At 48.8% G+C, this 15,251-nt stretch overlaps 6 protein-coding genes across 6 annotated transcripts; 1 reads left to right on the top strand and 5 right to left on the bottom strand.

Moving 5' to 3' along the window:
- Positions 1-105: 105 nt before the first annotated feature.
- Positions 106-1,463, top strand: FVEG_06176 (hypothetical protein). Its single transcript, XM_018894461.1, has 2 exons — positions 106-554; positions 608-1,463. The coding sequence occupies exons 1-2, from the start codon at positions 215-217 to the stop codon at positions 1,294-1,296; spliced, it is 1,029 nt and encodes a 342-aa protein (XP_018751545.1). The 5' UTR covers positions 106-214; the 3' UTR covers positions 1,297-1,463.
- FVEG_06175 (GTP-binding protein ypt2) lies at positions 1,261-3,222 on the bottom strand. The gene is made up of 3 exons (XM_018894460.1): positions 2,890-3,222; positions 2,420-2,687; positions 1,261-2,243 (listed from the first exon to the last, which is right to left on the bottom strand). Exons 1-3 carry the CDS (start codon positions 2,917-2,919, stop codon positions 1,930-1,932), a joined length of 612 nt encoding a protein of 203 aa, XP_018751544.1. The 5' UTR covers positions 2,920-3,222; the 3' UTR covers positions 1,261-1,929.
- A 1,013-nt stretch (positions 3,223-4,235) lies between these two features.
- FVEG_06174 (murein transglycosylase) lies at positions 4,236-5,852 on the bottom strand (the record flags this gene model as incomplete). The annotated part of the gene is made up of 2 exons (XM_018894459.1): positions 4,236-5,617; positions 5,675-5,852. 2 exons carry the CDS (start codon positions 5,850-5,852, stop codon positions 4,305-4,307), a joined length of 1,491 nt encoding a protein of 496 aa, XP_018751543.1. The 3' UTR covers positions 4,236-4,304.
- A 1,275-nt stretch (positions 5,853-7,127) lies between these two features.
- FVEG_06173 (hsp10-like protein) lies at positions 7,128-8,853 on the bottom strand. Its single transcript, XM_018894458.1, has 3 exons — positions 8,714-8,853; positions 8,234-8,520; positions 7,128-8,168 (listed from the first exon to the last, which is right to left on the bottom strand). Exons 1-3 carry the CDS (start codon positions 8,714-8,716, stop codon positions 8,144-8,146), a joined length of 315 nt encoding a protein of 104 aa, XP_018751542.1. The 5' UTR covers positions 8,717-8,853; the 3' UTR covers positions 7,128-8,143.
- Positions 8,854-9,025: 172 nt separating this feature from the next.
- FVEG_06172 (HAL protein kinase) lies at positions 9,026-12,095 on the bottom strand. Its single transcript, XM_018894457.1, has 4 exons — positions 11,919-12,095; positions 11,502-11,800; positions 10,005-11,325; positions 9,026-9,954 (listed from the first exon to the last, which is right to left on the bottom strand). The coding sequence occupies exons 1-4, from the start codon at positions 11,968-11,970 to the stop codon at positions 9,329-9,331; spliced, it is 2,298 nt and encodes a 765-aa protein (XP_018751541.1). The 5' UTR covers positions 11,971-12,095; the 3' UTR covers positions 9,026-9,328.
- Positions 12,096-13,826: 1,731 nt separating this feature from the next.
- FVEG_06171 (50S ribosomal protein L11) lies at positions 13,827-15,171 on the bottom strand. Its single transcript, XM_018894456.1, has 2 exons — positions 14,971-15,171; positions 13,827-14,920 (listed from the first exon to the last, which is right to left on the bottom strand). The coding sequence occupies exons 1-2, from the start codon at positions 15,097-15,099 to the stop codon at positions 14,585-14,587; spliced, it is 465 nt and encodes a 154-aa protein (XP_018751540.1). The 5' UTR covers positions 15,100-15,171; the 3' UTR covers positions 13,827-14,584.
- Between the last annotated feature and the right edge of the window lie 80 nt (positions 15,172-15,251).

Below are 15,251 nucleotides of genomic sequence, written 5' to 3'. Positions count from 1 at the left end.
CAAAGGTTAAGAGATACTCATAAGCGTGGCTCAAACATACTTTTTATCAATCTCTCATGAGAATGAACCCCACTAAACCAAATCGGATCTGAACTCGGCCGAGTCCCGCAAAACACCTCGACTCCATTGCTACTCTGCTCCAAGATACCCTCAAACTTGCACTTCCACTTCCACCAACCTCAAATCCCATGTTTCCTCACAATCCGCCGCCCGGATGATCCGCCAAAAATGGCTTCCCTATGCCAGGGCCATCTTCGCCGCCCAGAAAAGATGTCTTTCCTCGCCAGGCGCCAGATCCACCAAGTTCGTCGAAAAAGATGAGAGCTGGGGAACTCTGCAGGAGAAGCTCAACTCTTCTCTTGCTAAGCGCAGTCCCGGTCGGATCTCCAAGTCGAAGCCAAGGCCTCGCACTCGATTGGAGGGTGCAATGGCTGAGGGCTTTGGTTCCCAACACATGCTTATCATCGAGGGTCTGCCAACGTCGCTTGTCGCTGCTGACTTCCATCGTCTTGCGCCAGGTACGCTCGCTGGCTGGGAAAACGTCATTACCCATGGTACTTCAAATCCTCCATACCATCGTAAACTATTGAACTCACAAGGATACAAGTCTACCAAGATCGCGATCCCTGGACGATGGAACCGCTTGGCACATACTACATAACCTTCCCCTCCAGCGCCGCCGCTGACATCTACCGCGATAGAGTCGAACGTGTCCTCCGCCTCGCCCAAGCAAAGATGAGGGATGGCACAGGTTTCTGGGCCACCAAAGTGAACCCCGCTCTCATCAATAGAAAAAGCAAACCCGAAATTGAGGTCGAGCGCTTCACACTCCTCCCAGGTTCATACGCATCCGCACCTAAGATCAAGTTCAGACGGGTCAAAAACATGGCATGGCAGCAAGTTATGCATCGAATCGTCAAAAAGTCTTCCCATAAAAGGAATCCTAGCCATGTGCTGCTTGAGCTACCGCAGGCGAACTTCTCGGCGTCGGAGCTCAAGGCGATCATAAAGCAGGATGGTGTAGAAAGTGGACACGATTGGCAGATGGATGTGTTCAGTCTCAGGGAGACCATGGACTTCGAGGAGGGGTTTCCCAGAAACACCCGCCGGGTGCCTTTGTTTCGAAGCAGCCCGGAGTTTCGACACAAGCTCGATTCCCGGTTTGTCCTTACCTGCGCGAATCCTGAAGTTGCATGGCGATTCATTCGTAACTGGAATCAGCGCATTCTTGAATATGACGGAGGAGACGAGGTTATCTTTCGTAACCGTGTAAAAGCATCATATATTCAGACTTAGCGATTGTATTTTATTGTAACGAAAAGAATCAAAGAATCAAAGACGCTCGCTTCACAGCCCATCAAATCTCCGATGGTCTGAAAATAAGACATCAACACATTCACAAAGGAGCCATTGGCTCCTCTTGACCCGATACCTAATCGCAGGCAAGGCAATTAAATACTCCAACAACGACCGCTCATGCACATAACGAAAGCAATGTATATTAGACCCAGATCAAAAACCGAAACTCCAGACCGGAATTGCTCTCTAAGATGGGTTGGAAGGTCGATCGGGGGAACAACAAGACATGACCAAAAACCTCTCGCAATGTCGTCACTCATTCTTTTGAACGTGACTGAGATTTGCCGCCCAGCTCAAACTAACAGTCATCCATCCCTCCCTCTCAGCTCCTTTGCTTCTTTCCTTCGTTTCCTTTCATCCATCCATCCATCCTTCATGCTCAGAGAGAAGAGCACAGGTTCTCTTCCCATCCTCTTAATGGTGAACTCTCCAACTCTCTCATCCCACGCTGATCCGCACACAGCGTCTTCACCTCCCTCGAGTTTACAAAGTAATAAGCTTGAAAAAATAAAAATAAAAACGACGGCAAACGGAGAATGGCAGATAAACGGACTCCTTAGGGTATTCGGTTTAGCAGCACTTGCTGCCGCCGCCTTCGCTCTTATCGCCGACGTTGACACCGCTCGCTGAGGGTTGGTCGTTCTTGGAGTTATCGATAAGTCGCTTCTTGATGTCTGCGGCTAGGCTGTAGAAGGCCTTGTCGATATTGATGTTGCTCTTGGCGGAAACCTCGAGGAAGGGAATGCCCAGCTCGTCAGCGAGAGCCTGGCCTTGCTCGGTGGAAACAACTCGCTTCTCCTCCCAGTCGCACTTGTTGCCAATTAGAATCTTGTTGACACCCTCTGTAGCATGTTGCTCGACGTTTTGGAACCAAGTTCGGATGTCTATAGGAGAGTCAGTTAGTTGCTATTGGTATATGTGGCTCGATAGCGCATTGCTTTGTTGGGCCAAGTCAAGGGCGCTGGGCGACCATTTGGCTATCGGGTAGGAGAGGGGCTACACAACAAGATATCATGAAATGTGTATATCGAGCCATGTCGTGAAGAATAGTAAGACGTACTGTTGAATGAGCGCTCGTCGGTGACGTCGTAGACAAGGAGGATTCCCATGGCACCACGATAATAGGCGGTGGTGATGGTGCGGAAACGCTCCTGACCGGCGGTATCCCAGATCTGCAGCTTGACGCGCTTTCCATCGAGCTCAATAGTCCTGATCTTGAAGTCGATGCCGATAGTGGTGATGAATGAAGGGGTGAAGGAGTCTTCGCTGAACCGCAGCAGGCAGCACGACTTGCCGACGCCGGAGTCGCCTATCAGGAGCAGCTTAATCTACATGACGAGGAGGGTCAGCAGAGAGTTATCACGAGGCGGTCGCAAGCAGTGAATAATAGCGACAACAGTGCGATGCGATTTGGTATGTTCATGTTCGTCGTGGTTTGGCTCGAGACGACGTGAATCCAAGAGACGCAGGGGGCGGGATGGCGGGCGGTGGGGGTGAGGAACGGTAGTAGATTGGAATTGGATATCGTACCAGGAAATCATAGTTGCGATTACTCGACATGTTGACCAAGAGTGAGAGTAGCAGAAGAAGCTACCGTGTAGTAAAGCGAAGCGACGATGGCGACGAGTTTCCGATGGTCGAGGACGCGGAGGGAGGTGGGAGTAGACTAAAGGCTAGAGCGTGGGTGATTGAGTCCTGAGGGTCGTCGAGGGTTGAAGATGGAGATGGAGATGGAGATGGAGTTGGAAATGGAAACGGGGACTGACTGGGACTGGGGGTGAAAGTGGAGGAGGGAATTGGATTGGTCTTTGAACCGCGGGACTAATCCGTTTGCCTGTAGCCTGTAGGTACTGTACCTAGAACGGCAGGCGAATGATATCGGGGTCAAGACCTCTACGGCACACACAGGCTTATTAGGCAGTGACGAACTAACTCGCACTACGTGTTTACAGGGGCTTTCGCCTCCACGGCTCTACTTGGTTTTAGGCTGTCGCAGCGCCAAAAGGATGGACTCCAGTTGGCAGTGGAGGGAGGTGTTTCAGCAGCGGACAGCGTTCAAAAGAGCCTACGTGTCAGGCTGTACTTTTTTGTAAGTGGTGATTTGGAATTCTCTCGAGGTCATTTCTATTGTACTCTCTCGTTATTTGTCTGCCTATCTCGTCTCATCTTACCTACTCAAACTTGAAACCAGCAAGCGAATGGCCTTCATATTGACAGAGAAAACAAATACACCCTCAGCGCATAAACTGTGTTATTATGCATCCATCCGTAGATGGTTTCAATTATATATCCTGATATCCTCATACAGCACAATATGCATCCCGAGTAACACAGACGGGCTACCTGAGCATCTGTGACTGTGTCTAACACTCAAACAGTGTCTGCCCCTGAAAAATAAAAGATTGTGGCGTCTACCTTTTGATACTCAAAAGTTGGCTTTTCTGCAAACTCGGGTTCCACAACGGCTTCGTCCCCTCTCCAAAATCGAGGGGCCTTTTACACTTTGCCCCTGGTTCGCGACGTCATCTTTGAGAGACATCATCATCACGAGACACACTTTATCAAGAGGTCAGCCACGCTCGTTACGTCCAGCTTTGCCACATGAGCACAACTTGAACGACAAGACAAGACAAGACAAGAGACAAATCAAGTTGGAGGGCCGAACTCAATAATCAGGTTCATGCGACTTAGAGAGTTGAGGCTCGTTGTGTTTCACGATACTCCTCCGCTTACGCTCTCACTGTATCAAACACCAACTTTAATCAATAATGGGCATCATAAGAGTAATTCTATTGATTTCTCGTAGGTGATTCCAAAAAGACCTCGTCGAACATGGTCAACCAAGTCCAGTGAACTTTCAACTGTTCAATTCATTCATCCATCCAAAAAGTACATAAAAAGAAGTGAAGAATCTCAAACCACAATCCCCATCACAATTTGTTGTTTTACTTCTTGCAAATGCCAAAGGCATTCTGGCAACCACATTCACACTGCTTGGCCTTGCGACCACATTTGCCTCCACGAGAGCAGCAGTCACCAAACTTGCTGCCCTCACAAGTCTGTCCAGTCTCACCCCCGCAACGGCCATCCTCAGAAACCTTGAGTCCAGAGCTTCCCTCTTCAGTAGGCTCGCTTGTCTGAACTGGCATGGGATACTTGATAACAGGAGTGTCCTTGTACTTTGTGTTCTTCTCATACTTGTCCCACTTACGGGTCGCTGTCTCTTGGGTGGCCTCAGTATTCTCAGCAGGCTTCGAGGCCTCAGTCGTAGCGGCGGCAGCCTGAGATGTCTTTGATGGAGCAACGTACGTTTCCTTGCTCGCAGGCTTGTCGTTGGAGTTGGAGTTCTTGCCATCAGTGGCTAGATCGCTGCCCTCAAAATCACCATAGGGAGCAGGAATAGGACCAGGGGCCTCGGCAAAGTACTCCTTGCCAGTGAAGCTGGGAGGGCCCTCGAAATCCTTGGCTTTGCAGGCGGCGTTGATCTCCTTGCAGTAGTCGTTCCAGGTATCGCAGCCCTTACCACCAGTAGGGGGAGCGTTGTCCCAGCAGTCGCCAACAATATCCCAGCACTTCTTGGCCGCAGCCCAGCAGTTGTCTTGTCCAGAGTACTTCGCAATAGGCTTGCCGCACCAGTTGGCGTTCTTAGCAAGGCAGTCCTTGGGGACAAGACCATTCTTCTGAGTCTGCTTGGTGCCAGTCTCCTTAGAGGTAGGGTTCCAAACCTCAGGGCCGGGAATGGGATATTCGCCCTTGTCGCTGTAGATGTTGTAGGTGACACCAGGATCCTTCTTGTCGACGTAACCGGGAATGCTAACCTCGTACTTCTCTGGGATCTCGAGAGGACCCTCAGGGCCGTTCTCGATGAAGATCTGGGCACAGCTGTGGTAGAACTGAGGGTCACCAGAGGGAGCATTGTGAAGGGCAAGGACCTCAGGACGGACGAGGTAGTAACCGGCAGGGAGACCAGTAGGAAGATCAACAGAAAGAAGACCACCGTTGGATCGGAGAGTGTCGGTACACCACTTGTCCTCCTTGACGTCGTAACCATCTTCCCAGACCTTGAACCAACCGTCACCAGCAGCGGAGTCCGAGTTCATGTCGTCAACCTTCTTCATGTAGACGGAGCAGGGGCCCTTGTGGCCTTCGGCAATGGCACCGGGCTTGGAGTAGCTGGGGGATTCACGGAATTGGAAGGTCAGTTGAGCACCGCCGGGAGCCGGACAGGTGAACTTGACTGGCTTGTCACCATTTTCACCTGATTTCCTCGTTAGTAACTGTCTCTTAGTCACGGTCACTCATAGGGTCTACTTACCACAAGCCATGACACCTCCAGTGATGGGGTAGATGGGACTGTTTGCCTTGGAGGCGTCCTTAGGCTGACGAACACAGGTACCATCGCCCTGGTTCTCGCCATCGATGAAAAGAGTAGTGAAGAGAGTGTGGGCGTTTGCAGCAGTAGTGAGGCCGAGAACAGTAGCAAGAAGCTTCATGTTGGATAGTTCAGAAGAAAATCGTTTCGACAAACACAAATGAAGGAGAGCAGAAAACCAGTTCTGCTACAAAACCGCTAGGGTTGAAGTCGTTGATTGATGTCGTGAAAAGGGAGTGTATATGCTTGAAGAAGCAGTAAGGAATGCCATTCAATCAATGAAGGAATGAATAAGTGAAGAGAAGAGAAAGAGTCGCAGTACAACTCGAGAAACACCGTGACGAGGAAGAATGAAGGTGAAGAGAGGAGAGAGAAAGCATCACGAACTTGTGGCCATGCCTCATATATACTGCAACTCCTCAGCTCGGGTCAGCCTGCAGATCAGATCCTCCAGACCTGGTTCTATGCAAGGATCATGGTGATGGCCAAGCTGGACGAGTTACACCAAAACTGCCCGACTTTCCAGTTATTCGGTGCGTAGGCGACAAGCAGCACCAGCACCTCAAACGGTGGCGTTCCTCCTGGCCTGATCCTTTCTATTTCCCCCAGCGGGATAGCTATGTTAGCTAGGGACGGATAATCCTGGATACCCATGTTTAGGCTCTCTGCATGTTTCCAGGTGTAATCAAACGGACCACCAAATACAGAGGTCAAGGCCATGGTCGTGATCCCTGTGGCGCATCATTTGGGAGTCAATCACCGAGTGCCAAGATATTCAAGGTGAAACGTAGTGAGAGAGACCTGAGTCTAGGTCTGCGGGTGCTTTGATGGGTGTAAGTAAGATTGAATGGTAGAAGTTGGATAGGATTGGATGGAGGTTTAAGCTAAGTTTCGGTACCTGCGTCTAGGAAGCGCCCAGATAAACGGGCGTTTCCGTTGTGGATGTAACCTCCAATACTCTCTACCAATGACTGCAGCCAGAAGGATCTGTTTTCTATAATTCTGTCCATTTATTGCTACATTTCATTCTGCATCTAAATGTTATACTCATGGTCCCCGTTAACCTTAAAGCATAAACATCCCGCTAGTCCTTCATTATAATCAACGACGTCGTTTCAAACTTAAATCCTCCTAAACTCTTGCGGGAAACAAAAAGCAGTTCCCAAGTTGGTCCAGGGAAACAAATACAGGGGTTATCCATGATCATCCAAAGTCATGACAGTGACTGCAGTGACAGTCTATTAATCATGGTGCGACTCTTGAATACAACCCCTCTCATCCTTTCGATCCCTTATTCAAAATTGTCTATCATTTATGGACGTGTTCATTCACTCAATTCTAGGTTTTCATCCTTCGTGGATTCACAACCCTCAGGGGTAAGCTTCAGCTGCAAATCGCTTAGAGAATGTTAATCGGTGTAGTTTAAATCGTGAGATTGTTGTTCGATGCTAAAAGAAGTGTATCGATAGTATATAATGAAATTCACTGCACAGCCTTCTTCTACCAGATTCATGACACAAAGATCAACTCCTTAACTCTCAGCAGTTCTGAGGCTGCACGATTCAAGTCTGGGGGACAAGCAAGGATCATGTCGATCCTCTCCTCCACATGTTTAATACCAGGGGTTTCATAAACCTCCATCATCTCATCACCCCTTCACTACCTTGTTCTGTTCGAAACTCAGAAAAACACAACCAACAAACTTGGGAAAATGAGGAATCTGTTCCGCTGTCATCCCATCATATGTTGATCACTTATGAAGCTTGTTTTATACCCCTGCTATTCACACATTCCGACTTGGCATCACCAAACTGCATACTCACTAACGTTGAGTACAGTCTAACCAAGCCGCATGTTTTCTCTCTTCTCAAGTGATAACTCAGCTTCATCATCGGCCGTCTGCAGCCAAGTGTGTTTCAACAGAAAACAAAACAAAACATCGGCCCAGATACAGGTCGTACAAGAATAGCCTCCGCCAGGCTTCGGCCTTTGCTCTTCGGCGCTTCAGTAGCCCAAATACCGGCCCATCAACCAGATCGATTCTAGACCAATTGATCCTCTACTGTCCTATATATGCGACATCTAGCTGCTTCACCTGCCGAAGCCTCCACGATAACATCATCACACAGAGAAAACAGGTAATGGACCATAAATCATACAATTGAAAGGGCAAGAGTGGAGATTTGATTCTGTTCCGCGCGACCAACACTTTTGAACTCCTCATACGCACTTATACAAACAAACTTCTTGAATCCTTGCATAATTGGTCTGTCGTTTTTGCGCCTACATTAACAATCATCTCCTCCCTCTTCCCCCTCCAAAGCGACATCAGCAGAGTTCCATCTCTTGCGTCCGCCGCTCTCGATATGGTACAGTATGATACAAGCAGGCTATTTTTGATATATGGGTATCTTATTCGTTGATCTTGGCCAGGATCCTAGTGATATGAGTCAGTATACCCTGCTTCCATGATGCAGCGTCTGGTGGTATGTGGTCACTTACTCGCTGTCGCGGAAGAGCTGGAACTCCTCCTCGCCGGCCTTGACGGGAGAACCGCCGAATTGAGGGATCAAAACTCGGTCGCCAACGGCAACGCCCATGGGTAGTCGGTTACCCTTCTTGTCCAAAGCACCGGGGCCAACAGCGAGGACCTTGGCCTCGTTGAGCTTCTCAACGCTGGACTCGGGCAGGAAGATGCCGCTGGCGGTCTTGGTCTCGGCCTTGATGCGCTGGACGAGAACACGGTCAAGGAGGGGAGCGAGAGCTCGAATGGACTTGATGGAGGTGGCCTGCGGCGTTTGGTGTTAATCTTTACTGTTCTTTCCTGTTTCCCATAGTGCCCATGCGCCCGAATGCTTCCATCTCTCCCATCCAAGTCTCCTCATGGCTCCCAATTGCCGAGGATAACAAGCTAGATAGTTGAGACTAAAGCATTGGCGGGGCTGCTTCTGTAATTCGCTACAGTAGCAATCGTCAACGTACCATTGTGATTAAGTAAAAGATGTAGGTGGTTGGGTATATGATCAAGAGAGTCGTAGATTCGTAATTGGAGAAGTAAACAAGAAGAAGAGTTCGGCTTCGGTGTTCAACGGAGTTCAAATCGGCGGTGGATCTCGTCTCTTCCAACAGCTTCCAGAAGAAGGTCAGCAATTTTTTCCCCCAAGCTTCCTCTCGGCTCTTGATTTCCCCGGTTCCGAGAATCGGCACTACACGTCCGATTGCCGTCCGAAAGCGGTATATCATGCCGAACGACTTACACCACAAAGCTCTTCGTTATCATTCATGTGATCGATCTATACTCAGTATTATCGTTTTTTTTTTTAATTCAACGCTGTCTTTCTGTCTTAATCGCTGAAAAGCTTTGACAGTCCCTTATCCATATTCTGGAACTGCTACTAATCAAACGCTGTTACCAAGGAATTCTCGACAATTGCTGATCCTCCATCTATCTGTTCGTCATTCATCAATGCAGCTCATAAGCGAATCCATTTCAAAACAGCCCCCAATTTATGTCTTCATTGCTCTCAAAAACGCCAAATGCCGGCCTTCCTTCAGAAATAGTCAATTTGTCCTGCGGTTGTAGCCAAAGTCTGATGATCACTTCTTCTCGGGTTGTTGCGAGTTGGCTGGCGGTTCCAAGATGTGAGTGTGGTTGTCAGCTGGGATAACCTCACCGTGGTCAAGTTGTTGGCAGATGACTGTATCTGCAACCCATGGCTCCTGAAGAATCTCATCCATCCGGGCACGAGTCTTGGGGTCAAGATCAAGCATTCTGCTAATGATGTGTCTGCTTTCCCTAGGCAGCAGGCGCAGAATACGCCATGGGCCACGGATGACTTCCTTCTTCTCACCACCCGGCTGCGTCTTAGAGTCCTTTGAGTCGGTGGTCGAGCTGGCCTCTTTTGAGGTCGACTCTTCTTTTTGCTCATGATGAGTATGTTTCTTGGTCTCATCCTCAGCCAAAAAGTCTCGCGCTGGCGTGGTGGTCAAATCATTAGTTGACTTTGAGGGTACAATTAGCTTCCTGGGGTCGTGTCCTGGAGTTGGGTCCGCCGCGAACAGCTTGAAGGAGTTATCTGTCATTCGTGGGACCTTCCACGGGAAACGTCGAAGAGTCATGCAGCAGAAAATGATGGCCAAAGACCAAATATCCACAGCTACTGCGTCGTACTCCTTGGAGTCGTAAACCTCGGGTGCGAGATAAGGGTCAGAGCCGACAATACCTGAGACCAGTTAGCCAATGTCCTCACACTATATTGGCGAAGAAATATACCTTTTGCGGGCACAGTGTCGGTCTCAAATGGATATTTGAAGACGTGAGCACTGCCAAAATCGATGATCTTCATAATACCCTTGGAGCTCACTACCACATTATCCAGCTTCAGATCGCGGTGGGCAAGGCCCACGCTATGCAGATAAGTCACGCCATTGAGGATTTGCAGGAAGCAGCACGTTATCTCTTCCCGGGACATCCGACCGGTCATAACGATTGCAAAGAGGTCGAATGGCGCATATTCCATCACTTCATACCAACGCCCCTTTTCTTGAAGGATGTCCAGTGTCTCGATAATATTGCCATGATGAAGAGTCGATCCAACGCAAAATTCGGCTGTTACTTTCTTGTTGTACTCTTTCTCGGTCTCGTATGTGTGTCTTGCGCGGAACTCCTTGACTGCAAATACGGTACCGTCGTCCTTGCGCTTCATCAGTCTCACCGAACCACCCGCACCGGAGCCCAGAAATTTGCCGAGCTTGCCGTACTTGGAAGACAACCCATGATCATCTCCGAATGGCAATTGCTGGGTCGATTTGGAAGCTGCAGCTTTCGTACCGAGCTTGATCGATGGTGCTGGTGATGACTCTCTCTTTTTGTTGTGATGTCCGCCCTTGCGGAAAAATCGTTTCAAATCTGCCATTGAGCTGTGTCCGGGATGAAGGTTGCCAGTCGAGACGCTATCATTCGGTGCAAGTTCTTCACTACTGTTCCTTGCACTACCAAAGATCGACGATCCGCGCTTCTCGTTCAGATTTGACTTGGACCCATGGGGAGAACCATGCTTCTTCTTACGTGAGAAGATGAACCTGGGGTCGATTGTGTGTTTCGTTGTGTGTGCCGCTTGTGCAGGTCGTCGGCCCTTGGCGTAGGGATCGTTGATATCACCGCCAGGGGTAAATGGCTTAGAGTAGAAGTTTGACGCTGAGCTTCGGGACGGACTAGATTCTCTAGAAGCTGGCACAGAACCAGGTCCTACTCCAAACATGCCTCGACGATGGGACTGGTGCTGCTCCTCAGCGGAAGACGCTCTACGGACCGCATGATCGGAAGCAGCTCGAGCAGCTGAAGGTCTTCTATCGGGAGCTGGTGAAGCCTTTTCATGAGATGACGATGCCTGTGGGGTGATAACCGGGGGTTCATTCGTCTTGGCCACTTCCTTACCCTTCTTATCTGAACTAGCCTGACCGGATCCCGCGGGAGTTAGGGGAGGGGAAGTCAGCGTAGAGACCTGAGGGCTGGTATGCGGGGATTGGAAGGTGGCAGAGGTGGGTGTGGGCAATCTGGTAGACTGTCCGGATTCATCCTCATGTGATGGGACCTACAATGACATCAGTTAGCGTTAGTCACAAAACCTTCAATTATAGCAACGCAGTGACATAATGTCGCGAAGCTCAAATACCACAATCAAATTACCGGTAGCAATTAGAGTGGAATTTGGCCAAGAGCATTTTCCAAAAGCTGATTAAGCGTGAATACACAGAAAGGGGGTCATACTCGGGAGGGTGGAAGCGAGAAAGCTTCAAATTGGCAGTTATTCAAGCGCAATTCTTGTAAAGGCCGGCCGTGGAGAGACTTGGTGAAGGCTTTAAGTTGATCGGCAGTAACTTCGGTGAAAGGACTTGACTGGTCGTGCTCTTCATGCTCTGGGTTCGACGATGACGGGTCAACGGTGGCCGGTTGGGTGGGTGATATCTCCTGGACGGCGGATGAGAAGCGAACGCCGGAGGCATCTTCGCATGCGTCGTCCTTGTCTCCAATTGACTCTTGAGGTTTTTGAACGGGCTCTGAAACTTCTATCATATCTGCAGTTAGCGATTGTACCACAAACATCGTTTCGCAGTGCTTCAGTGCGCCGAGCAGAAGATCAAGGTGGGGCAGAATAGGCTCGGCAGAACCGGAAGATAGACTTACCAGAGGCGCCCTGGGAGCGAGGAAGCTCCTGGGGAGGATTTGAAGAACTCATCGGGTTAGAAAAGGATGCTTTGATGAGGTGTGAGCAAAGTAACCAAAAAGCAACCAAGGTAGTAAATAGTATGATGAGGGTGGTAAGAAGAAGCGAGACTGAGCAGACTAAGAGTTGCGACGACGATGATAAAAGAGGACGAGCCATGGGCCCGCACTTACCTTACTACGTACTGTACCTACCTAGTGGGGGGCTCCACTTTGTTTCCTTCCATTCTCTCCCATCTTTTGAGGGCAGCCCAGTCCGAGTGGTTCTCTTCCCTTTTTGCTGGGCAGGGCTACGGGCAATAGTTAGCGTTTAGGAGGAGGTCCTTCTACGGCAATGCGAGTGCTAGAAACACGCTAGATGTGCGCTAAAAACTGTTTCCTGGCAGCTGGTGATTCCCTCAGGTACAGTGAAGAGGCTTCAGAAGTTGAGGCTTGCTCGGACATATGCGAATATTTAGGTTGAAGATGAGTCCGTGTTGATCGCGAGTCAACGTGTACGACGTGTTCGTCTGATCACTTTTCCCAACCGAAGCGCCCCCTATCGTCAGCTTTTAACTTATCTTTACTGCTGATAGCTTGACTGAAGTGGCATAGTAAGCAGCGAGGATCATGTACCTCGACTTACGAAGCTCTCCCTTGATCTCATGGTCCCGGCGCATCACTAGACAGGGCTCCTTGTCAAGAGAAAAATTCAACATTTGAGTATGAATAATGGAAGCAGTCCAATGCCCTCGGACAATTACAATTGCATTGCGTTGGGTTGCAAAATAATTTCCTCGTTGGGTTGGGAAACCTTCTTGTCACTATGACTCAACTCCTTTTACATTGAGGGTGCCACCAACAGCCATACATCCATAGCATGTGCACAAACGATGCAGAGATCGGGAAGACGGTTAGTTCTCCGGTGTTGATGTGAAGTTCACTTGACACAAACAGTTCGAGATCCGTGAATATGACCCCCTGTCAAACTCAACGATCTGACCCGATTTAGGCTCTCGCTGAGCTGCGTTTCCTAGTCGATGTAACCAAAGTATATTTACAACCTTGATCGATATAGCGGTGTCTTGAAGTAATACGGTTAACATCAGAAGCTGCAACAGGGGTGATATCTAAGGTTACTTGAGCTACGGAGTACTACAAGTGTAAACTCCGTTCTGGTGCCGCGGCTTTTGTGTAAGTGACCCATGTGTCAGTGAACCTCAACCAAGAAAACGTGAGACACAATGTGTGACAATGTCGAGTATCACCTGCTTCTGGAAACATGGAAGACGATGATTTTTTTTTACCCCTTCAAGTTTTAATACGTAACATAAAGCCAAGTCCAAGCCCAGCCCAGCCCAGTCACAGCGGAGCTCCCGGCCAAGTTTCGGTCGCCTGCAAGCCTCCAAGTTGCCAGAATCTATTTATCCCTTCATCAACAACCAGTCAAGTATCATCAAAATAATCAACCCCACTAATTTGAATAGCGAAAATGTTTTCTGTTCCTTGAGCTATTCCAGTGTAAGCAACAAGTCCCGTGTCAAGCTCAACTCTTATTTAGGACCATACGCAAGCGTGTTGGTGTCAAGTTTGCGTATTTCCGGTCTTACTAAAGTGGTTTCAGTGGCAATGGAAGTCGACCCTTTCCATAAATGTCAAGTCAACAGACAGGGCCATAGAGATATCTCGATCTTCAGACTTTTTATGTGATCACCTGTTACTCTCAGGAACTGGCCCCAGACGATCTGTCAAATTCGTCGATCTTCCCGTTGTGCCCTGAGATCTTAATGTCTTATTGTATCAGGATCCTATCAAGTCATTTCACTTTTCCTGACTCGTCCACCACATTTGCCCAGTCTTCAGAGGGTCTGAAGTCAGGGCTGTTGAATTAGAGGGCTTGAAATCATTATTCTAATAGTTTGCTAAATTTAGGATGACACTATCCTAAAATATCCTAAACTCTTCTAATTATTATGTAGGGAGATGATCCTATACTTTCTCCCTCCCTCATGCTGTTTGTTAGACAATCAAACACAGAGCATGACATGTATATACATTGCCAAGCATCGACGACACAGCATATGAACCAATGGTTTCAATGATAGTTTGACTCCCATATAATCATGATCTGAGATACATGTACATGGGATACAGTCATATGTATTCCACATGACTTCATTGGTTTCAACGGGATACGAGACTTCAGACAAGCCACGCGTATGGTGGATCGAGGATGATTCCTGGATAAGTGCCTGCCCACGTACTAATAGAGGCACGTGAGGTCTTGACTGCTTGCGAGTTATCAAGGTCGAGATCAACTTCACATGTCTTGCCTCACGAACTCGGACAACTGCCGTCTGTAATCACTCACTTAGCCTCAAGTGTCAAACAACCTCCATGTACATCTTCTCACACCAATCCCATCGGAAAAAGCTTGGCATACGATCGGCCTGCCAAACACACGCAAGTATGAAATAATAACCAGCATTTCGCCTTTTGAACGCTGAATAGATGCATCGTACAATTCCTCCTCTAATCAGAGGCCCAACTCCCTATCCATAAGCTGTTGTACATGTATAATATCTGGTTGGAGATCTTCGTACACGCCACATTCCGTGGTCTTTTATTTTCATTTCGTAATCATGCTCTCAAGCCACTACCTCAATTCCCATCGTCTTCGCCTGGTAAATGACCGATCTGCAAAGTCCCTCTAGCGATAGACCAGAAAGTCGGAGCTCAGTCTGCTTGATCTTTGCAATCTCGTAAATATGCTTAAGGGATAGAGTGCCGACAGTCTCGTGCCCAGGCTTGCTAACACCCTTTCGCTTGCCCTTCTTTCCCATTGGAGCTTCGACGGCATTGAGGAGCAGCCATGAGGTGTGCGGTGTTCGGACGTCAAAGGTAAATGATCGATCGGGGCGGACCGTAACTCGGCAAGGCATTGGTGTTCCGGTGATAATATGTGCAGTTCTTGCGTTAAATTCCTGGGCGCAAGTTAGCACAGGATTGGCATCTGAGCTCATATAAAACTGACCTTGCAAAAGTCCATAGACTTCACACCTTTGGAACCGAGAGCAGGACCAACAGGAGGACTAGGACTAGCCTGTCCAGCTCCCACGATCAGTTTAACGATCTGGTCAACGCCGCCTCGACCCTTTGACATGGTTGCTGTTGTGTTGAATTTGGTGGTGTCCCGTTGCGACGTTAAACGTTGATGGTGTTTTGCGAGCTGAAGAAATTCGAGAGGCAATGTCTCTAGCGTCCTGATTGGCCCACAGCAAGTGTCATGATGGATGTCTCCATAATCAGGTCGCC

The sequence above is a fragment of the Fusarium verticillioides genome, chromosome 2 (assembly GCF_000149555.1).
Source record: "Fusarium verticillioides 7600 chromosome 2, whole genome shotgun sequence".
Lineage (NCBI taxonomy): Eukaryota > Fungi > Ascomycota > Sordariomycetes > Hypocreales > Nectriaceae > Fusarium > Fusarium verticillioides.
This window is presented reverse-complemented; position numbering and strand designations above follow the sequence as displayed.